At 34.2% G+C, this 23,598-nt stretch overlaps 5 protein-coding genes across 6 annotated transcripts; 1 reads left to right on the top strand and 4 right to left on the bottom strand.

Moving 5' to 3' along the window:
- On the top strand, window positions 1–8,630 carry LOC111703058 (putative tyrosine-protein kinase Wsck). The gene is made up of 7 exons (XM_023474910.1): window positions 1–416; window positions 1,857–2,000; window positions 3,506–3,715; window positions 4,634–6,229; window positions 6,479–6,675; window positions 7,209–7,500; window positions 7,725–8,630. The coding sequence occupies exons 1-6, from the start codon at window positions 212–214 to the stop codon at window positions 7,287–7,289; spliced, it is 2,433 nt and encodes an 810-aa protein (XP_023330678.1). The 5' UTR covers window positions 1–211; the 3' UTR covers window positions 7,290–7,500; window positions 7,725–8,630.
- Window positions 8,631–8,813: 183 nt separating this feature from the next.
- On the bottom strand, window positions 8,814–11,381 carry LOC111703062 (ER membrane protein complex subunit 4). Its single transcript, XM_023474916.1, has 4 exons — window positions 11,147–11,381; window positions 10,526–10,675; window positions 9,623–9,705; window positions 8,814–9,157 (listed from the first exon to the last, which is right to left on the bottom strand). The coding sequence occupies exons 1-4, from the start codon at window positions 11,296–11,298 to the stop codon at window positions 8,997–8,999; spliced, it is 546 nt and encodes a 181-aa protein (XP_023330684.1). The 5' UTR covers window positions 11,299–11,381; the 3' UTR covers window positions 8,814–8,996.
- On the bottom strand, window positions 11,368–12,333 carry LOC111703040 (mitochondrial ornithine transporter 1-like). Its single transcript, XM_023474887.1, has one exon. It carries the CDS (start codon window positions 12,331–12,333, stop codon window positions 11,368–11,370), a length of 966 nt encoding a protein of 321 aa, XP_023330655.1.
- On the bottom strand, window positions 12,248–17,774 carry LOC111703059 (uncharacterized protein SYNPCC7002_A1628). Of its 2 annotated transcripts, none has more exons than XM_023474911.1 (8): window positions 17,530–17,774; window positions 16,842–16,923; window positions 15,212–15,306; window positions 14,337–14,443; window positions 13,681–13,912; window positions 13,298–13,407; window positions 12,640–12,775; window positions 12,248–12,401 (listed from the first exon to the last, which is right to left on the bottom strand). In XM_023474911.1, the coding sequence occupies exons 1-8, from the start codon at window positions 17,748–17,750 to the stop codon at window positions 12,341–12,343; spliced, it is 1,044 nt and encodes a 347-aa protein (XP_023330679.1). In that variant the 5' UTR covers window positions 17,751–17,774; the 3' UTR covers window positions 12,248–12,340. The 2 variants fall into 2 exon arrangements, with proteins under 2 accessions (XP_023330679.1, XP_023330680.1); XM_023474912.1 differs by having other exon boundaries at window positions 17,647–17,774.
- Window positions 17,753–22,520, bottom strand: LOC111703060 (OTU domain-containing protein 6B). Its single transcript, XM_023474915.1, has 8 exons — window positions 22,342–22,520; window positions 21,061–22,212; window positions 20,681–20,835; window positions 19,786–19,891; window positions 19,250–19,402; window positions 18,984–19,135; window positions 18,655–18,778; window positions 17,753–18,533 (listed from the first exon to the last, which is right to left on the bottom strand). Exons 2-8 carry the CDS (start codon window positions 21,217–21,219, stop codon window positions 18,408–18,410), a joined length of 975 nt encoding a protein of 324 aa, XP_023330683.1. The 5' UTR covers window positions 21,220–22,212; window positions 22,342–22,520; the 3' UTR covers window positions 17,753–18,407.
- Between the last annotated feature and the right edge of the window lie 1,078 nt (window positions 22,521–23,598).

Genomic DNA, 23,598 nt, shown 5'->3' with positions numbered 1-23,598 from the left:
CTGTAAACCAGTGAAACCAGGTAAACCAGGTATACTAGTAACTATACAGTGGACCCGGAGCAGAGAAACCAGAAATTTAAAACTCTCATCTCAACCCTTAACAGTTAAACATAAAGCCATGAGAAAATTAAACCAGAGTCGGTAAATAAAGGATGAATATGATAAAACCATTCGTGGAATAGCAAACCAGATCGTGATACTTTTTTCAAAAATGATCGGAAGAAATATACTTTTCGTTTTTCTGACCACACCCTTGTTTGTCCTGGGTCAGGATTTCGGAGATCTAATTGGGATGCATGTTGGATGTTTCCTGGATAACAAGGAAACAAGAGACCTGGAATTCCAGGTTCCAGGACAACCCAATACAATTCAACTTTGTATTAAAGAATGCAAAAAGAATTTTTATCTCTACGCAGGTATAAGTCAACTTAATATTAGTTTTAACTATAAACTTTAGATTACAATGAAATTGAGTCTGTGTGATTTTCTAATCCTTATATCTTCGCAACTTGATGGTTTAAACCTTTTCAAACAGAATTTTTAGTTTGAAATATTTAAGGTCGCCTACATTGGGTTGCAAAGATATAGGGATTAGAAAATGAGAGTTTGTGGCAAAGGCTCAATTCCTTGATGCTGCGTATAGATAAATGTCGATTAAAAATTTCCCCTTACTTGAACTTATTGTGCCATGTATAACAACGAGTGATATAAAGCTGTCTATTAATAATTAATTGATAGTATTTTAAATTTTAGTTTTCATAGGAATTCAGTATATGCAACAAAATCGAATGTTCGAATCTCTATATCTTTGCAAACTGATTGTGTAAACTTTGATATTTCAAATTTAGATTATTTGATTTATAACAAAATTTATAGTTTGAAATATTTAAGGTCTCCATGACATTGGGTTTCAAAGATATAGAGATTAGAATATCTGAGTTTGTGGCAAAGACTCAATTCCATTATTTCGCGGAGATAAATGGCGATTAAAATAGTCTTAATTTTTCCCTTACATCAAGAGAATGATAAAAATCTGTCCATTAAGAACTCATTCATAAAGTAGATTAATATCCAACTATGGATACATAGCTTGTAATCCCAATTTGGCATAACTTTTTAAACACTGACACCCGATCCTCATAAATATATCCAGCTAATTTTAGGGCTGAAGTCTTTTAAAAGTCCATTTTAAAAAGCTCTTGTCTCTTATTGTGGAACTAGGAAGATCTATAAACATGTTTTGATTTGTCATTCGGATAGAAAATCATTATTAGTGTATACTGTATACTCCATATTTTTCATTTTAAAGTCAATAATTTTTAATGTGTAACAATAATTAAAAGTGAAAACTCACAATAATCAAATACAAAATACAAAATTGCAGAAACCAAATCACATATCAGATAAGATGCGTAAACTCCCTTTTAAACTAATTTTATAATCCCTATATGTAGGCAACCTGACATTTCAAACTCTGACTATTCTATTTACCAGAATTTATATTTTAAATGCACAAATGTCTACGATATCAGGTTGCAAAGATATCGGGATGAGAAAATTATAGTTAAAGGCGACAGCTAATAATTTTTCACCAAGTAAAAATTGCTGAATGGGACTTTCTTTATATTTCTCAGTGACTTTATTTTTATAGAGGGAAAGGCCCGATTCACTAAACGGTACCCTTTAAACCATCTGATCATCAATGTTGAAGATATCCCTGACGAAAGTGTTTAATTCTTACAATTTTTCCCATATTTTTGAAGCAGAAATGAGCTAGCCACTTTATAGATCTAAGAAACATAAATTTAAAAAAGTAAATTTTGAAGTAGTATTTGATTTTATTTTTGGTATTTTAGGATCTCAGAACGGACGGTACTGCTACTGTGGTAATGAGTACGGGAAGTACGGAGAAGGAGTTTGCTATGCCCGGTGTGTTGGGGATACCAGCACTATATGTGGAGGAGCAGACTCAAATACAATCTATAAAACAGGACTGGATGGTAATTTATATTTATATCTTGAATACACTATATATAAAACAGGACTAGATGGTAATTTATATTTATATCTTGAATACAATATATATAAATCAGTACTAGATGGTAATTTATATTTATATCTTGAATACACTATATATAAAACAGGACTAGCTGGTAATTTATATTTATATCTTGAATACAATATATATAAAACAAGACTAGATGGTAATTTATATTTATATCTTGAATACAATATATATAAAACAGAGCTAGCTGGTAATTTATATTTATATCTTGGATACAATATATATATAAAACAGGACTAGATGGTAATTTATATTTACATCTTGAATACAATATATATAAAACAGGACTAGATGGTAATATATATTTATATCTTGAATACAATATATATAAAACAGTACTAGATGGTAATTTATATTTATATCTTGAATACAATATATATAAAACAGGACTAGATGGTAATTTATATTTATATCTTGAATACAATATATATAAAACAGAACTAACAGGTAATTTATATTTATATCTTGAATACAATATATATAAAACAGTACTAGATGGTGATTTATATTTATATCATGAATACAATATATATAAAACAGGACTAGATGGTAATTTATATTTATATCTTGAATACAATATATATAAAACAGAACTAACAGGTAATTTATATTTATATCTTGAATACAATATATATAAAACAGTACTAGATGGTAATTTATATTTATATCATGAATACAATATATATAAATCAGTACTAGATGGTAATTTATATTTATATCTTGAATACAATATATATATAACAGTACTAGATGGTGATTTATATTTATATCTTGAATACAATTTATATAAAACAGGACTAGATGGTAATTTATATTTATATCATGAATACAATATATAAAACAGGACTAGATGGTAATTTATATTTATATCTTGCATACAATGAATATAAAAAACAGGACTAGATGGTAACTGTTATTTACATCTTGAATAAAATCTTTTAGGTTGAATATAAATTTTATTTATTAAAGGAATTTAATCTTTTCCACAAACTCTCATTTTCTAATCCCTGTATCTTTGCAATGATATGAAATAGATTATTATTATTATTATTTGCAATTTCAAACTTAGATTTCAAAATTTGAAATATCGAAGGTATCCGAAATTAGGTGGCAAAGAGGAAGGGATTAGGAAATATCAGAGTTTGTGGCAAAGACCAATTCCGACATTTGCTAGGATGACGTGGGGTTTAATCGATAAAATAGACATTTGGTGCATTAATAAAAAAATACTTTTAGGAAAAATCTGGAGTCTTCAGAAACAAATAGCCACAATTAAGTCTATTTTTCAGTTTTCTCTCTCTTTAATATAGAACTATTAAACTATTAAACTGTTGGTTCCATGGGAATTTTTACATTTTTAACGTAACTTGTCCAATTTTAGGTTTTCTGTAAAAAAAATCGATCATTTTTTGAAAAAATAAAAAGATATCATGTTTTTAGTTCTTGCTCCGCCCTCGAACCTGAGAACGAAAGGGGAACCAAAGAACTCAACCATCTCTATTGAATGGGATACTCCGCGGGTCAGTAACCTTCTTATCCTGGAGTTCAAGGTTCTGGTTCATCTCAACTTCTCTTATAGTCCCGATAGATCCAGGTTTCAGAACAAATCTCTCAAGGTCTCCAATACAACACTAGCAGCAAATATTATAGGTAATTATTAAGGTCCTGAAAATTACATTCTTAAAATTGAAAATGATTTATTTTTAAAAAAATTGTTAATAAATTTTGAGTTCTGAATTTCAGGACTAATTAAGGCCATTAACGATCACACCAGGTTTCTTTTATCTACATAGGGGATTTTATCTTGATAATCTTCGCCAAAGGATTAAAACATCAAAGACGAGTGAGAATTTTGCAAAGATTTTTTACAATTAATTTTATTACATAGAAGAATTGTAAATTGTTGATTAACACATCATGTACAGCGATCCCCATAAAACTGTGAAATAGGAAAATGACTTTTTATTAGTCTTTAAGTGTATTTTATGTTAATAGAAATAAAGTTTTCTTGTTAATAGTTTGAGGAGTTAAATGGGTCCGTACTCCGTGCCCACTGCAAAATTTCTGTTTCTCATGTTCATTAGACAATTAAAATCATATCTTTAGTCTACAAGTCGTGGTTGTTTTACTACAGTTTATGGGGACCACAAACTCCAATTTGTTCATCCCTATATTTTTACAACCTGATCGTGTACAGCTTTAATATTTTTAACGTTTGTTATTGTACCTAGAAGAATTCATAATTAAAAATATAAAAGGTCTACTACTACACCAGGTTGCAAGGTCTACTACTACACCAGGTTGCAAGGTCTACTACTACACCAGGTTGCAAGGTCTACTACTACACCAGGTTGCAAGGTCTACTACTACACCAGGTTGCAAGGTCTACTACTACACCAGGTTGCAAGGTCTACTACTACACCAGGTTGCAAGGTCTACTACTACACCAGGTTGCAAGGTCTACTACTACACCAGGTTGCCAAGATCACCAACCAAGAGATACTTTTTCTAGGAATAAAGTAATATCTCTCTAAAAAGTGTCAACAATCCCTTTAAATTTATATTTAGGTTTGCTCCCTGGCTCCCAGTATGAAGTGAGTGTGTATGCTCTGACTGAAGAAGGTTCTAGTTCTCCGGTATCAGGTCTGTTCTGGACAGAGGTCGGGATACCTAAACAACCCTCTCCTCCCACCATAGTTAAACACGACCTGGATCATATTAAAGGAACTATACATGCCAAACTACATCCCGTGGAGGAGTTCTACGGACCTATCACGTCCTATCTCGTCCTTGTCCTGGACGAGACTACTCCGAGTCCGTTTGATCCTGAAACCTTGTTGGATTATGATACAGCAAAGGCCGAGGGATTAAACTACTGGGTTACAGCGGAGCTAGATACAGACTATCTTCATACTCATGAGGAGTTTACTATTGGAGATAATCAAGAATATCGTGGATATAAAAACCATGGTCCGCTCCGGGATAGAGATTACCATGTATCCCTGGCTGCTGTATCTCAGTTGAATGGGGTTACCAAGAGATCATTCGCCATGGTTAGTCATGATCAACACGATGTTGGTAACATGGTAGTTTTTAAATTCGAAAGTCTTGAAGATCAATCCAAAGATGATGACCATGATCATGATCATGATCATGATCATGATCATGGTCATGATGAAAATGATAAACATGAGGAAGAGAAGGTTGTGATTGAGGAAACCTTCTTGAAAACCATGACTGATGAAACAGAGAAACTATTAGATTCAACGGCAACGACCGTTTTAACCGTTTCAATCGTCGTTGCCGCGGTTCTTCTCATTCTAGCGGTCGGATTCTTTATGTTTATCCGATATTCTCTCGGTAAACGGTTTCGTAGACGGCGAACCAACAATCAGGAGCTGTTAACAACCGTCCCAACGATGGATCCACAGGAAAGTGGATACCTGGATAACGATGCATTCGAGACGGAGCAGCAGCGAACCCAAGAGGAATATTTCCAATCCCTGGACGGAAAAGTTTGGCAGATTCCACGGAATTTTGTCGAGGTTCAAAACGAGGTTCTTGGTCGGGGTAAATTTGGCACTGCCATGAAAGGTACCGTGAGTATGAACAACGAGATAGTCGCATGCAACGTGTACATCATCCCCAACAAGATGATGGATAAGACGGACAGGTTGAATATGCTTAAGGAGTTGGATCTGAACATCAAGGCCAAGTTTCATGAGAACATCACGAACCTAATAGGTATATGTGAGGAGCAGGAGACAACTTTACTCGTCCTGGATCCAGCAGAGATAGAGCTTAAACAACTTCTCCTAGATAGTCGGTCCTTGGAAACCCATCCTAGCTATGCGGAGAAATCAAACCGGTTTTCATCAATCCGTGAGGAGGACGCAATTAGTATCATGGTTGGTATAGCTGAAGGGTTGGATCATCTCACGCATAGCGGTGTTCAAATTCGTCAACTCTGCTCCCGGATGGTTTATATGGGACCTGGATACAGGCCAAAGATATTTGGGTTCGGAGTAGCGGAGTACAACAAGAGACCCCGGAGTTTAGATTACACAAGATGGAGTTCTCCGGAGACGCTGCTGAAAAACCAGTTCAGCTGTAAGAGTGCAGCTTGGTCCTTTGGTTGTATTATGTGGGAAATTGTTACTTTAGGTTAGTAAAAACCATTAGAAACCCATTTTTTACCTACTTTTTAATTATAAGTGTTATAATGAAAAGAAGCTAGTTATACTACAATATTTAGCGTATTTCTGTAACCATGATTGTGTCTATAAATTTAGTTTCCTAAAATTTTTTTTTATCTGAGCTGTAAACTTATAAATAAGTTGAGTTTTCAAAAGACAATCAGAAACTTTTGTTTTATGATTAATTTGTTCTGGCTAACTACCAACTGTTCTCCAGGTGCGACCCCTTACTGTGGTTTAAAAACCCGGGAGGTGAAGAGTCGAATTCTACAAGGTCTACGGTTGCCGCAAACCCGATACACTAGCGACATCTTGTATCAGCTGATGTTAACCTGCTGGATGACGGATCCAAGTGAACGGCCGGACTTCTCAACAGTCCTGGACTCATTCTCAGATATGGTCACTTCACAGCAGGTTAATAAAACATTGTAAACATAATTTTAAGCGAACCTCCATTAAAAGGTGGCATATCCGATTTACAATTAGTCGCTTAAATAAATAAAATAATCGACTTTTCCAAAGAAATAGAGGGATAACTCATCCTTGATCAGACAAAGGTTTAAAATTTAAAGTTGTAGAATGCCAGCTCTAAAAATTAAATTACGTTTTCGATCCCTTTAAATAAAAAACTTTTACGGAAAAGGCTTTTAGACGGGTGACATTTTAGTACTTTAAAATCTTGCAAGTTTGGATGAAAAGTTATTTTTTAGCTTATTTACGCTCATAAATTGGTTAAACAGCAATTCAAAGGAACTAATCACTGACCACACCATTTTCCATTCCTTTTATCTTTGAAACCTTAGATATTTAAAAAAGATATAGTTTGAAATATATTCATTGTTGTTGCTAGTATTATAACAGAGTATTGCGAAAGCCTGTTTTTATTACATTTTCGTAATTCAGCGTTATGCTGAAGCATTTTGTGATTTAATTTCCTTATGTTGCAGGGTCTGCTCTGGTATTCTCTTTACCCGGAGTTTCAGTATGAAGAATACAACCCGGAGCTAGAATTCGTCTCGTCCTCGTAGTTCGAGGGAGTACCCGGGATAAACCGGATACTAATCCAAACCCTAGTTTATATCCCAGTTCTTAAACTGGGAACTGACAATGTCAAAATTACTTTCAAAGCTTCCTTTTCAAAGTACAAAAATAAAACATTGATATTAAAGAAGTGAGATTTGTGTGAATCTACCCTAACATAACAGGGGAATTAAAAAAAAAATAAGACAAATATCAATTGTAGAAAGGAATTGAGTTTTTACAACAAACTCAAACCTTCTGATCCCAATATCTTTGCAACCTGATGGTCCAAACCTTTGATATTTCAAACTTAGATTATTTTATCTTTAAGTATTATTAGTTTGAAATATCTAAGGTCTACGACATTGGGTTACAAAGATATAGAGATTAGAAAATCAGAGTTTGTGGCAAAAACTCAACTCCTTTACACGCATACGCTTCAGCAACAAAGATTGGTGGAATCAGACCTGCTCCGTGAACTAGTTATGTGACGCAAATTAATTCTATTTCAATAGAGTTTTAAAAACATGGAAAATTGAAGTTGTCTTAGTTGAGCCTTGATAAAATTGTTATTGCAGCAAGAGCTGTAATGTTCAGCAATAATTCCCTTTAACAAGCCATGAAAAAGAAAATCTTTAAAAAAACTTTGTCTCTATCACTCAAAAAGAATATTTCGAAATTTGTCTGTCCTACTCGAACTCCTATTACAGTGTTGTAAACCTAGATTTATTAGCATATGTGTTTCAAAGCTAATTATTCGGCCATTTAAAAAGTTCTTGCCATTTTCTAAGTTTTATTTTTACATCAGACATTGTCCAAAATATACCGATTTAAGCTTAACCAAAACTGTAACCTCCAATTACTCATTAGTAAAGTAAACTTGAATAATGTAATGTGAATATGTAAAATATGGAAACTGTGATTATATAAAGTGATTTTTAATTATTAAAAACAGATTTTTGTTACTGAACCAACTGCATTTAAACGCAGATAGGCAGATAGGCAGTCTTGATTTTAGTTTAAAACAAGTAAAATGTAATGCTGTGAGAGGTTATTATTAAAAAATATACCATACAGTGAGAATCAGAAAACTGTGGAATTGGAAGACGATATTAAAGCAATACTTGAAGTGTATTTTATGTTTTTAAATTAGGCAAATAGTAATTGTAAATCACTGCACAATCGATGTGTCTCATGTTCACAAAACTTTGAGTAAAAGTTTTTTCCTATTCCAAGGTTATTTGGTTCTCATTGTACATAATATCACAAAGACTAACGCTCTTCTCCGATCCGTGTATATAAACCAGATTCTTGTACCAGAAAACAGAAAATAAAACATTCAAACTTTATGTGATTCTAGGACTTCAGATCTTTTTTTTTCTACAATAAAAGTCAAAATTGTAAAATTTAAATTTATTGAAATAACCTAAATCTATAACAGAAAAGCAGTATTAAACAGGTTTTCTAATTAAAATGAAAAAAAGACTATGAAATAATTTCAGTTGATGAGGTTATACTTAAATACTTAAAAATGAAAATTTTCAAAATTATATATTGATCCTGCTTTGCCAATAGATAAAATATAAATCAAATACCACATACTAACGTATAAATAACACAAATACAAAAACAATAACATACATCTAATTAAGTTTTACTGGGTATTTGACTCCCAAGAAGAAATGCGCGAAATCTGGTCTGTAAAATACGCAAGTTTATAGTCCTATACTGCCGAGCCCGTACTCAGCTCTCTCTAAAGGATCTGCGAAGGCGAGCCAGTCCGAGGCGTGTGTGGGTAGTAAACCCATGCCGTGGCATTTGTACATCGCCAGTGCCAGGTTGGCCAAGTTACCAAGTACAAATACAAATTTCTGCCCTAAATATAAAGTTATATTACTTTAGATTTGTCTTTCAAAGGGACGGTAACAGGAAGTAGAAGTGACCGTCCCTTGAAATAGTGTTATATCCGATTCACAACGGTACCCTTAAAAACTTTGTTTGATCAAATAGGATTTAGATATCCATGTTTTCGTTTTTGAAAACTGATAATTTTCGTCTGTTCCCTACAAAAATTACTTGTGAATTTCTTAATTGGAAACAATGGAGAAATTAACAGAATCAGACATTTTTCAAGCTAGAAAAAATACGCTTTTATGTTCCACATTTTTATAAAAGCGTCAAGGATTCCGTTGTGAATCAGGCACACTCCTATTTTATCCCCCTTGTTTTATTTTAGTGTAGGATTTTTCATCCTTATGTTAATAACATCGATTTTTCTGTTATGAATGAGGAACAAAGTTTGTATGAATTCTTAAAAAAAGGGTTAAAGAAAAACCTGTACCTATAGTATTTGTGACAATACCGCCGGATCCAGATTCAAAAGATTTAAACGTCTGTTTAACTGTAAACATCGTCTTCACAGGTCTAAATAAATAATATCTATATATAATTTTTTTTCAAATTTTTCAAAACATTTTTTTTCACGGGCAACGCCGGGCCCTTCAGCTAATAATAATATTTCATTCATCTAACAAATTCAAAGAACTGACATTTAACATAGAATTAAAGATTTGCAAATTAAACCTTAAATTATTAAAATAGATACGTTTTATAAATTAGTTTAATTCTCAATAATCTCAACTAAAACTAAAAGTGCAACAAGATTTAGTACAGTGATCGGCGCTTATATCAATACAATGATAAAGATGTTTGAAATCAAGTTTTGATTTCTGACAGCTTATTACAAATTATAAGTAAACAAATAGTAGAGTTGTTAAATGACAGCTTCTCTTAGTTTTTATGTTTTAGTTTTTGTAGAAAGCGAAATTGAAGTCGAAGTTATCTTTCTTGAATTGGTTTTTACGCCGACGACATTAGTTTAGTTCAGTTAGGTAGAAAAATAGATTTTTCAAAGCTTTTTATTTAATATATTTAAGAAATTTTCATTTGAAGATCTGTTTCCATAATTCATATTTATCGATATTTTGATTTCTTGCATAGATTTTCTTAATCTTATCAAACCAATTATCTTAAAAAAATTCTTTTAGGCAAAAAAATTTAAGCATCTTTATACAGTAGTAATCTCTGTTTATTTGTATGTCCAATCATAATTCAGGGACCCCTAAACCGATTTGCCTCACAATTGAATAGTAGAACTCTGTAGAACATTGAGAGTGTTTATTAAAATTTACTGGGAACTTCCCGACCAAACTGGGTTCCCAAACTAGCTTCTCAAACAACTAACCTGACCATCATCATGATAACCATCATGATTGGGAAGATGGATATGCTGTTCCCTGACATGTACATGATGAACAGGTTCATGGGAACCTGCTTCATCGGACCTAGAGCTACATCCCAGCTCCGCTTTATTCTCAGGTTGGGATCGGACTCTCTAAATACATAAAAAAATTAAGAGAAGTTAGATATTTAGTAGAAAAAGAAGGATCGAGAGTAAATGAAGAATTGCTAAAGAGAAAAAAAAAAATTTAAAAAATGATTTTCTCTCCTCAAACTCTAGTTTTCTATCGCCTATATCTTTTTTGGTTTGAATATACATTTAAATTTTTTTTTAGAAACCTGTTATTGTTGACCATTGATATTTTCAACCATGAATTCTGATTTTACTAATAAATAAGAAGGTTTAGACCATCGCTTACGAGGTTGAGAACATAAAAAGGTGAGAAAATTATTGAGGCGGGTAATTAGTTCCTTTGTAATGTATAATAGAACAAAATTGAATTAACCAACAAGAGAGAAATGGGTGAAAAATCCAAAATAAATCTTGGACATTCAACACAAGAACCCATTAAATCTTTTAGTTCAACATCAATACCAAATTCATCTTCTCTGCTCTCAATTTTACCTGGATGCTTCGTGATGGGTTGATGCAGCTCCAGGAGCGTAACCTGGAGGAGAAGAAAGTTCTGAACCTCCGGAGGATTTACTAAAATCTAGTTGCCATCTCGGTTTGGCACTTCGAGGCCGGCTCATAGACTTATCCTGACCTACCGACATATTTCTTCTGAAAAAAACCTACAAATTTATCTAATAAATTTAATATATATATATAGAGGTAGCACCGGTTTAACTAACATACGAGGTCATGGCCTTCTTCGAGGTTTCGTAAGCCAGGAACAAAGCTCCAGTAGCAGGGAAGGTACGAATAAGACTTGGACCAAGTCCACTATACAGAGCCATTAATCCTTCGGTTCGGTAGATTTGTGACATCAGTTTCAACATCGGGGTCTTACCCCCAGACACCTGTAATCTACTCTTCACAACATCGGCCGGAAATATAATCGTCCAAAGAGTTACTCCGGCCGTTCCACCAGCCACTACAGTTTTAAGAGCTCCAATCTCATCTTTAGTCTGACCAGGAGCTCGCAAAAGATCCCGCATAAGCTCGTATGCGAAAAAGAAGAAAAAGTATCCCGGCATTTCTCTTGTGAACGTAGCAGTCAATCCGCGAAATAATCCAGGAACTCCATCGGTTCTGAGAATATCCCGCGTAAGCTGGTATGGACCAATCTTCAGTGGCTCTTTTCCTTGAGACGTGGAGGACTCCCGCATAGCCTGCAGCCGGCACTTAACCAGCTCAGTAGGGCAGAGGGCGAGAGAAGACCAGAAGGCGGCCAGGAACCCGCTCATTCCATTGGCTGTCACACTCAGATCCTCAACCCTTGGAATTCCCATGGATTTGGCGATTAGTTTCTGACAAGCTCCGTAGGCGGCGAATAGAATACTATTCTCAGCTATATTTGCCGCCAGAGAAGGAACAGTTCCAGCATAAAACCCGCGAACAATCCCTTCATTCTCCAGGGTTCGCGTGAAGCAGACCTTGAGGTTTGGATAGAGCTGAGGAAAGGTTTGCATCTTGACCTTGAGTGTATCCAGGGGTTGACCCACATACACCGAGGTTGCTGCTCCCAGTGATCCAGCAATGAAATCAATCACCATATCTGTCCTAGCGTCCGGCATGTTTCCAGGTGTACTTTGAGCAACTGTATTGTCTGATCTGTTGTTAGAGTAAGGTTGGCTCGAGTCCAACATATTGTCATTAGAAAACGAGATTGCTTTCTCTCCAGACTTTAGTACAAACTCGGTGTACTATACTGTGTCTGAAAAAAAAACCAATAAATACATGTCTAAAATCTTAAATTTAAAACTTACCCCCCCCCCCCTCCCCCATAACTAAGTTTTCTGTTGGATGAAATTATCTAAGTTTGATTTATCAAGATGCAAATATATAGTGATTTGAATATTAGAATTTGCGGCAAGGAGGAGGGAGGGGATGTAAGCAAAATTTTAAATAAGTTATTGACATAAAATTTTCTTCAAAATCACACTTTGGAATACCTAGCAGCTAATATCTCTATATTCCTGTCGTATCCTCCTCCAATGACTGTGGATACAGGAATACCTCGTCTAATACAATTCCTAACTACAAGTTCATCTCTCCGCCATAATCCCTCGTCCGTCAGATCCAACTTCCCTAAAACAATAAATGTATTTGTTCTTCAAATATTGATAAATATTGAGTAAAAAAGAAAAAATATTTCGTTCAATGGATTTTATTTTGTATATTCATCCCTGAAACGTCCCTTCCGGTACGCAAGAGGGGTGGCCCCTTCGCATCCTCATTCTACCCATTTCAAAACATCTGGTCGCCCCAAACTCTTTGCTACACCCCTCTCTGTACTTTCCTTGTTTTCACATTTATACAACCTGGACTGCTATACAATTATACACAAGACATACATGTATGTAACAAGCTAATGTTAATGTTTACTTATATCATTAAAGTTGTTTTATCTTCATTTACTAAAAACAATTAATAATTTCAGTTAAGTTGGTTTATCCTATTTATTGTTAAGAGTTTCACGTTTTCATGTTTAATCTGGTGATTGCGCACTTTTTATAAAATATTGGCAGATTTTCTATTTTAACAATAAGATTGAAAACATGTCAATGTCAAAAACATTAAATACGCCTACTCCTCCTACTATAACTATACCTAAATCATCTTTAACGTGAGGATCTACTCCGGCATCGTATAAAACTAAATCAGGTCTGAGTGTATCTAGGAGATGAGGAAGGGTTTCGTCTAGGACTGCTAAATATTCACTAGAACCCCCAGGGGTGTAAGAATAGTAATACAAATGAAAAAAAAAAATATTAGAGTAAATCTCAAACTCTAATTTTCTAATTCACGTATCCTTGCAACCTGATAAACGTAAACCTTTGATTTTATAACTTCATAGTTTTCTTAGTACAAAATATCAAAGGCCTACATCAATTCGCATGTAAAGTAAGAGTTTGAGGCGAGTAAGCAGAATAAATATAGAAGAGGTTTCTTACTTGATCTTTCTTTAAAGTTTAAATATATTTTTTACACCCCTATCTCCCACGTGGTCCTCTAGTCCTATATCTAAATCACTTGCATTCTTCCTGAAAGGGAAGTTTGACTGACAGTGCATTGAGAAGGTGAACACCTCCGGGTTTTTGGAGAAGATAAGAGCGGTTCCATCTCCTTGGTGTACGTCTAGATCTACTATGAGAACTTTCTGCACTAATCCCAGGCGGAGAAGGGTTTCCGCGGTCACAGCAAGATCGTTGAGTAAACAGAACCCTAGATAAAGTATTATATTGATCCAAGTCCAGTAGATAGAGATAATTGGAATAAAGAGAGCCCTGAATATANTATATGGATGAAATGAACAGAACCCTAAATATAGTCTTATATTGATCCAGGTTTAGTAAATATATATGGATGAAATGAACAGAACCCTAAATATAGTCTTATATTGATCCAGGTTCAGTAGATACAGATAGGTGGAATGAACAGAACCCTTGATACTGTACTACATTGCTCAAGGTTCAGTAGATACAGATAAACGGAGTAAACAGAACCAGGATAAAGTACAATTTTATCTAGATTTAGAAGATACAGATAGATCTAGTAAAATACCTAAAATGGCAGAAATAAGATTATATCCGGAGTAATTACGAACCTAAATCTTGGTACTTTAGGTAATACCCGGAGTACAACTAACCTGAACCATAGTCAGGACCAGCATGATGAGTACCACCTCCAGTACTACAAGAAAGCCCACGAGTCAAGCTGACCATAGCAGACATCAAGGTTCCTCCAGTCTCGTATCTAACACAAGATAAACTTATCTCCAGAACCATTATAACACTTCCGCCTAGATAAGGGTTCCCTTCAGAGAAAGTTTGCCAGGTAGGAATAGGTAGGAGTAAGGGAAGTCTAAAAATTTTCAACAAAAGTCTGTCAATTTTGATGAGAAAATACCAACAAAGATAAAATCAGGGAATAGGAATAAAGGGAAAGGAAATGGCGCTGGTCTGGCATGAGATTGCCAGTCGCACTGCTTTGCAGACAAGTTCGGTAAACCTTACACACACTCTTTTGGTACAGACACACAACATTACTACAGTCAAGGAAATTGCAGAACAATGTCGTCAATTATAATCAAGCTTGAATAACGAGTGGTTTATTGTAAACTTTAATCAAATTATATTCTTTGCATGAAAATCTGGCTTTTTAGTGTTGACTTAAATATGTAAATAATATATTACATGCATATTAAACTTATTTTTAAGTAAATAATTAACAATAAACAAATGTACTCTCCTAGGCTGTACAAATACCGAGATTCTTACTGTATAAACCTTTAGTTCGGTAAACTTTACACACACTCTATGTCCACATTTATAAAGTTTTCACGGCTCAATATATATAGTGTAACTCGACCCCGCCCCCCCCCCTCTTACAATCCAAATTAGACCCGTTTGGTAACGTGGGCAGTGCGGAGGCTAGTTAAGTTTCTTCGTTAAATACAAATAAAAATTCTAAATACACAAACTTCAGATCTACGAAAATCGAAATCCAAACTACTCTACCTACCTAACTCTGCTGCAGAGACCGTGGGTCCAGATAAATCCAGTTCTTCTCTGTTCCTCGCTAGACGTCTCTCCGTGGAAGAACTTGTTCACATACTCCTGCCGTAGGTTCACGTTTAATCTTTGCACAGGGAAGAAAAAAGAAGAAAAAATAACGATTTGACATAACCCACAGCATTTTAGGTCCAGCAGCAACATAAAGGGACAGCAAACTTTATTTCAAGAGATCCTCCAATGATCGAGGAGCATGTCCGATTCACAACAGTAACCCTTTTTATTATTTATTTATTTTGTTTCTGTTCTAGAAAACTGTTCATTTTCATTTGTGGTTTTTCTACTAAAGTGACGTTCGTATATTTATTGCTTCAGAAACAATGAAGAAAATATCAGAATTAAACTCTTTTTAAACCATAAAAACAAAGTCATCTTTGAGATTATTGGTTAGATTAAGGTTTCAAGGGTACCATTGTGAAGCTGGCTGCCCCAATTTAAATATATAATCACTTTAAATTAAGACAACTGTCCATTTAAATGTAAGATCACTTTAAATTACGACAGCTGTCCCTTTAAATGTAAGATCACTTTAAATTAAGACAACTGTCCCTTTAAATGTAAGATCACTAAAAATTATGACAACTATCCGTTTAAGTGTAAGATCACTTAAAATTACAACAACTGTCCCTTAAAATGTAAGATCACTTTAAATTAAGACAACTGTCCCTTTAAATGTAAGATCACTTAAAATTACGACAACTATCCCTTTAAATGTAAGATCACTTTAAATTACGACAACTGTCCCATTAAATGTAAGATCACTTTAAATTACGACAGCTGTCCCTTTAAATGTAAGATCACTTTAAATTAAGACAACTATCCCTTTAAATGTAAGATCACTTGAAATTACGACAACTGTCCCTTAAAATGTAATATCACTTTAAATTAAGACAACTGTCCCTTTAAATGTAAGATCACTTAAAATTACGACAACTGTCCCTTTAAATGTAAGATCACTTAAAATTATGACAACTATCCCTTTAACTGTAAGATCACTTAAAATTACAACAACTGTCCCTTTAAATTTAAGATCATTTAAAATTATGACAACTATCCCTTTGAATGTAAGATCACTTTAAATTACGATAACTGTCCCTTTAAATGTAAGATCACTTAAAATTATGACAACTATTCCTTTAAATATAATATCTTAAAATTAAGACAACTGTTCCTTTAAATGTAAGATCACTTAAAATTAAGACAACTGTCCCTTTAAATGTAAGATCACTTAAAATTATGACAACTATCCCTTTAAATGTAAGATCACTTAAAATTATGACAACTATCCCTTTAAAGGTAAGATCACTTAAAATTATGACAACTATCCCTTTAAAGGTAAGATCACTTAAAATTATGACAACTGTCCCTTAAAATGAAAAGAAAATCTAAAAGCTAAACAAAGATAAAAACCTGGAACAGACGAATGATATTAGTTTATATCTAAATCTTTAGAAGAAAAAGAGGAATAGGTTTTAAGGTATTTATGAGGGTCAAGAAAGATAATTATATCAAACTTTAATGCACAATTTTTCTTTGTAATTTGAATTCGTTGCTTGATTAAATACGAATCTACCTCGTTCCTCAGAGTGAGCTAAACAAGCTAGTTCCTGAGATACATGGGTTGGAGAGATAACTTGAACCTTTGGATTTATTACTCCATCCCTAAATAAATATAAATCTACTCGCTGAAGTGCCCGGCGTTGTTCGTGGAATTTTAAATTACTTAAAATATTTTTTTCAAAATTTCGAATTTTGAAAAAATCGAAATTTTTAAAACTTTGTCATTCCAATGGGTTTCCTTAAATAATTCAGACAATTTGGTCCATCCGTTTGGCCAGATATGCTAACATATATCTATATAATAAATATACATATATGTGAGCGAAGAGCTTTATTATATAGATTAATAGAATTCAAGTTATGATCATCAGCTGTAATGGGTTCAGTCAGACTGAGTTCAATAAGTTAACAACAAATGAAGCTAGTTTCTGAGCTTCACAGGATTGGTAAGTAAGGTCAAATATATTCCAGCTGAGAACATTATTAATAAGTATATATATTTGAATTGTCTGCTTGTATCCAATAAATGTCCTAACAAACCCAACATTTATGATCAAATAACAAGGAATAATAATAAATGCTTGGTCTCCAAAATTTATAATCTTATTTTCTTATTTTATGAAAACAGAAAATCTGCGAAATCCTTGATTTTATAAGAGAAAATTAATGAATTAATATAGAATAGTTAAAAAGCACCAATGAATTTACTTGACGAGAACATTGAAAAGTTCTCTAAACTTTGTCATCTGGAATCTATGGTTTATCGGCAATCCACAGACATATCCTTCACTGTGGATTATTGGAAGCTTGTTTACTCCTCTCAACCTTGTCTCCAGGTTCTCATACTGATCCCTGGCTAGTTCTAATTGTTCCCGGAGACGGAAATTGCTGAACCCTCTTCTGATGGTAGACCACCTGGAGTAATTCATTCTTTCTGAAACAAAGTTCAAGATTGGATTTCTGACTTAACATTTAATCAGAAGGTTCAACGTAAGATTTAATGCGAAAACTTTTAATGACAGGATTAAGCTGAATTCATTTATAGGATTCAGTTTTACTCGTATTAGTATAGGATTCAGTTTTACTCGCATTAGTATAGGATTCAGTTTTACTCGCATTAGTATAGGATTCAGTTTTACTCGCATTAGTATAGGATTCAGTTTTACTCGCATTAGTATAGGATTCAGTTTTACTCGCATTAGTATAGGATTCAGTTTTACTCGTATTAGTATAGGATTCAGTTTTACTCGTATTAGTATAGGATTTGAATGCATTGTGAAACACTCAGATAAAAGATCTGCACAAGGGTTAAAATTTCTGTCTCAGAATGAATTTTGAAAAGTTACAAGATTTAGGATTAGGAATTGATCATAAGGTTGAATTTCAAGTTTCAATGAGATCGTAAGGTTGCAGATTAAATTTAGGAATTGATCGCAGGGTTGAGGAATAAAGTTTAGGAATCGATCATAAGGTTAAAGATTCACGTTCAGAATTTGATCGTAAGGTTGAAGATTAGAGTTCAGGAACTGATCACAAGGTTTAAGATTAATAAACAGGTTTAACCATTCTTAACTAGGTTTCAGATTTCAAGATTGAATAACAGAATTGTAATGTTCTCCGAGTCCGTGAAGATGGCGGTGGTATGTCAGGGTTAGAGTTTGATCTCTATACTCTTCTCCGACTAGGATATCAGGACCTTCTCCTTGAATAACCTAAAGTACACCAGTATAAAAATGTACTTCTAAAATGTCATCTGTCTTTTACGATCCCTTTACGATCCTTTTACGATCAAATAATTAGTTAAATATTTCGGAAAATCATTCTTAAGATTACCTGGATTGGTTTCTTAAGAACCCTAGATAAAGCTCTAAGCTCTAATTGTCCTCCCCAGGCGTGTGTACTTCGCATTGTATCACAGTACTCGGTATATTCTGTACTAGTCAACATATCTCCAGTTCTATACATATAACATGATATTTTTAATGATCAGGAAACGCTATACTAGTAAAGATCTCTGGCCCTTCAAAATAGCTTACATTTTTTTGCGATTATCAAGTTTTTACAACATCAAGTACATTAACAGTGTCACTGTCAAGTGTAATGTCAGATGTAAAAAATAGTGTATGAAATAATATCTCACTTATATAAAAAAATAATCTTACTCTGGGTTTGAAAGGAAAGGAATATACTCCTCCTGGTTCTCCAGGAGCTGGTTTGCTGTCTCCGCCCTAAGATCCTGGACGGAGGATTGAATATCCAGGAGCTGGAGTTGGTGAAGTATACTGGCAAACATACAGTCTCCGTCGGAGGAGATCTAGGGATGGTACGCGATGTAAATTTAAAAGAATAAAAGATGAAATACGTGCCTTATGATGTGCAATCCCCCCCCCCTGATATACAAAACTCATTAAATTAAAAAACCATTTACCTCTTTAAGTTTTAGTTTCTTATTATTTAATTTTTCTTTGATTGCTTCTTGTTCTTTAACTCGAGGTCCCAGTTTATTTATCTCTTCTTGTTTATCTATTTCTTTTTGTCTTTCTTTCTCTTTTGTGTTTTTGGCGTCTCTTCTTTTTTGAGCCTAGACAGCAGATTTTAGATTAAAGAAGGAAACACGATTGATTATAAATTATAACAAACACCTACATTGACCAATAAATGAATATTAAGGAAAATGTATTCAAAGAAGTATGAAAAGCGTTAAAGTTAAAGATAATATTAAGTATAAAACAATAACACTAAACTGATAACCAGCAAAATAAAAACTCTCCACTACACGCTACATATATCTCCGGTCTGTGTACTGTAAAATACTGCAGAACGCACTAAAAGCTTAGTTGAGGGTGTCAGATTCATGAATAATTTAATTTTGTTTATGTCGGTTTCAGACACTTTACAGAGATTTTGAATAGAAAATTCATAATTCAATCATTAAATCACGTAAAAATCTTTTTAAATACATACTTTTGAAATCTTTGATGTTTTCTCCTGCCTGTTTCCTAGAGGACCCAGAGCAGCCTCCTCCTCCTCCTCGCCGTCTTTAACCTCCGGTGCATCAATACTGGGAACCCTAGCAGAAACAATGATATTTTATTATTAAGTTTTCAAAGAAATAAACTTTTTCTCCCAATACCTTAATCGTTGGTCTAACAAAATTATTAATAATTACTTGTTATATCTATTCATATGAAGTAGTAATCGGTTTGTCTGTTTATATGTTCGATCATAACTCATAATTCCCTTGACCGATTTGCCTCAAATTATGATATGAAAACTTGTTCGAACCACGGAAATGTTCTGAGTTTGGTTTAAACTCTAAAATGAATTGAGAATTAAAGAAAATATTGGTTTCCATATAAAGCTGGGTTTCCAGGCTGGTCAGGATTAATTTAAAATTTTCTTAAATCTTTATTTAAGTTTGAAAGTTTAAGGATTCCAGATTCTGCACAATTGACAAAGATCTTTTATTAAGTAGATTCAGACACGTGACATTTTTCTCAAAGAATTGAGTCTTTGCCACAAACTTGTATATTCTAATCCCTATATCTTTGTAACCTAGTGGTGTAAACCTTAGAAATTCCTCACTTATAATATTTGATCTATTAGAATTCATAGTTTAAATATCAAAAGTCTACACCATTGGGTTGCAAAGATGTTGGGATCAAAAAATCAGAGTTCGTGGCAAAGAACCATTTCCTTTAAATCAAAGAGTTTCCGTTGTAAAATACAATCAGAGGTTCAGACCTTAGAACCTTGAAATGGACGGAACTGATTTAAATCGGTTGATATAAGTTAACAAGGAGTTAAACCTATCTCTCATTGGTCCAAATAAGAGATAGAAATCTCAAATGATAATTACCTTGAACTGTCCTGAGTAGTCGCAGAGTCGCCCTTTTCTAAAGCTTCTAACTCCTGTTTATGTTTCTGGTGTAGCTCTGATTCTAGTTTAATCACTGTATCTGCTACCTCCTTCTTCTTCTTCTTATCTCCTTTTGTCGCAGTTTTCTTTAGAGCCTGGTTTAGGGGTGTCATCAGTTTAGTAGATTTAAAAAGAGGCCCGTTGAAGTAAGAGCTAGCAGGCAATTTTTGCTTAAATTCTATTGTTTTATTTATGTATCCCCACCCCCCTCCGAGGATTTTAACTAAGCGAGATTCTTACTGTATAAACCTTTAGTTCGGTAAACTTTACACACACTCTATGTCCACATTTTGGAGATTTTAACCTTCCTACACCCCTGCCTGTATCTCGGCTTGAAGGTCCTTCTTCTCCTTCCTCTGCTGCTTTAGCAAAACCTCCTTCGGATCGTTTTCATCGTCAGACATTGCAAATTCTGAAATATTTATAATTCTGAAAAATAAAATAAAAACAAAAATTTTTTCTCTCAATACTTTAAACATCACAGTCTTTTCTATCACAATTATGAAATAAAACGTTCAGTTGAACGAGTAATACGAGATTTAAATGCCTTGTTTATGTTTGACCGCCAGGAATGCTTAGAATCTTTTGTTATAACTAAAGTCCACTTCCTATTCCTGAGTTTTCTGGTTATCACTGTACATCAAAACCGATCCATAGGAACTGCTGAATCGTAGAAGGTTCCCTCATCGTCTTTCCAGTGTAAACTCCAATGGGCTCTGGTACCGTAAACAACTCCCATCCTGAACCTACTCAGCAGATAGTCAGGGTTTAAACTCTCCGCAGATATATTCCACGTGATCAGGTTTTCAAGTCTCCGCAAACCAGGACAGTTCTCTAGGAGAGAGAATACTGATTTCTCGGAGAGAGAACTAGTTCTGGAGAAATCCAGGTTGAGTTTTGTCAGGTTAGTCAGGTGCGGAAGGTCATGGAGTAGCTGGAGAATATCAGGGTCCGTAATCTTATCTTCAACTCCGTTCCGACGGACAAACAACGAAATTTTGTCCAGATGTAGTTCTCTGAGCTGAACACAAGCCTGGAGAAGGTCTTTTAAATCTTGATAATCCATCCTGTCCCTGTAATTATCCCGGCATATTCGTAATTTTACCAGATTCTCAAATCTAGGATTTTTACATTTAGACAGTGGAACGTAATTTATACAGAGTTCTCTGATGTTTGGCATGAGCTCGGAGAGATCTAGGATCCTGGAACATTTTCGTATCCGGAGAAGGTTAACCAAACCATACACAGGACCTGGGATATCTGGTCCGTCCAGGTAAAGCAAATCATTGTGAATACCATCAAACTCAACCGTTCTCAGGGCAGGGAACAGAATTGGGATGGTTTTAAGAACATCTGTAACAAAATCCACTTCAGGAACTCCGTTAAAGAACTCCAGAAATCTGTCTGAGTGCTCGGTTTGGCTGGAAAAGAAGTTCATGGACATGTTGATGAGGGAAGTGTTGGGATGAAACCTACGACAAAAAAATATTATCTGTTGAGAAATAATGTCGTCGAAATAATTACTGAACAAAATTCTTCGATCAATACCCATTAAAAAAGATATTCCAGGGAAAGTATCAAAATATAAAGATATAACAAACCCTTGCTGCCTGGCAGAGTGAAGACGTAGAGTTAGTTTGATCCAAGAGAAATGAGAAGAACGAAGATGAAGAGAAGTTAAAGTTTTTATTCCAGACAGGGATATCAGAGTCTTGGAGGTTACACTTTCGGAGAAACAATCCTGAAGGACAGTTAAAGCGTACACTTTGAAGGTAATTCATATTAACAGTCCTCAACAATAAAGAGATTACGTTTTTATGAAAATAGCTTAAAAATATTCCTTTGAAAGTGTAATATCTACAGTGATCAGAACAGTTCAGAGGTTAATCTTAAAGAGAATCCTGAACAGTTTAGAGGTAGCCCTAATTAAATCAAATCAAATGGGTTGGCGTTCGCTTGAGGCTTCCTCGAGGAAGAACAGAAGAAGGTATCAATTTCAGAGAAACAGTTCTTAAAAGTTGAGAAGTTACACTTTCAGAGAAACCGCACTGAACAGTTAGCACCTTCAGAGTTAAACATTTCTTATCAGTTTAGATTTACACTTTCTGAGAATTAGTTAATAACAGTTTAAAGGTCCTCCAATTTCAGAGAAACAGTTCTGAAAAGTTCAGAGGTAACACTTTCAGAGAAAAAAGTTTTAATAGTTAAGATATTACACTTTCAGAGAAAAAGTTCTGGATAGTTTAGAGGTTACACTTTCAAAGAAACAGCTCTGCACAGTTCAACAGTTCTTTCAGAGAAAATTTCTGAACAGTTTAGAGGTTACACTTTCAGAAAAAAAGTTTTGGATAGTTTAAGATCAATCAATCAATCAATCAATCAATCAATCAATCAACTAACCAATCAATCATCCAACCAACTAACCAGCCGACCAACCCACCAACCCAACCAACCTGTTGCTCCTCTGCGTGTTCAGGGATGATTTGAATTTTCAAATATTCCAGTTTCCTGCAGTGGCGTCCAACTATACTTAACGTGTCGTCGTCACAGAAATATCTAGAAAAAAAATCCATTTTCTTTATATCATTCCATTTTCTTAGTAACATTAGTTTCGCGTCACCGTCTTTAAATATTAGTTTGTGCGTAATAAATTAATAAAGTCCTTTTTTAAAACCCCCCCTTGCACCTTTGAAAATCAACTCACAGTGGCAAAGACAAGGGCAATTCTGAAAAGCTCTGTCGTAATTATATTTCACCACGACCTGAGCATGACTAATTCCGCCTTTAAACCTTAATCTGATCTTATCCTTTTTCTAGCTTAAAGAACTTTTGATGATGCCAAAGCTTTAAGAAGAAAA

The sequence above is a fragment of the Eurytemora carolleeae genome, unplaced genomic scaffold (assembly GCF_000591075.1).
Source record: "Eurytemora carolleeae unplaced genomic scaffold, Eaff_2.0 scaffold505, whole genome shotgun sequence".
Taxonomy (NCBI): Eukaryota; Metazoa; Arthropoda; class Copepoda; order Calanoida; family Temoridae; genus Eurytemora; species Eurytemora carolleeae.
Note: the sequence above shows the minus strand (reverse complement) of the source record. Positions and strands in the feature narration are given on the sequence as shown.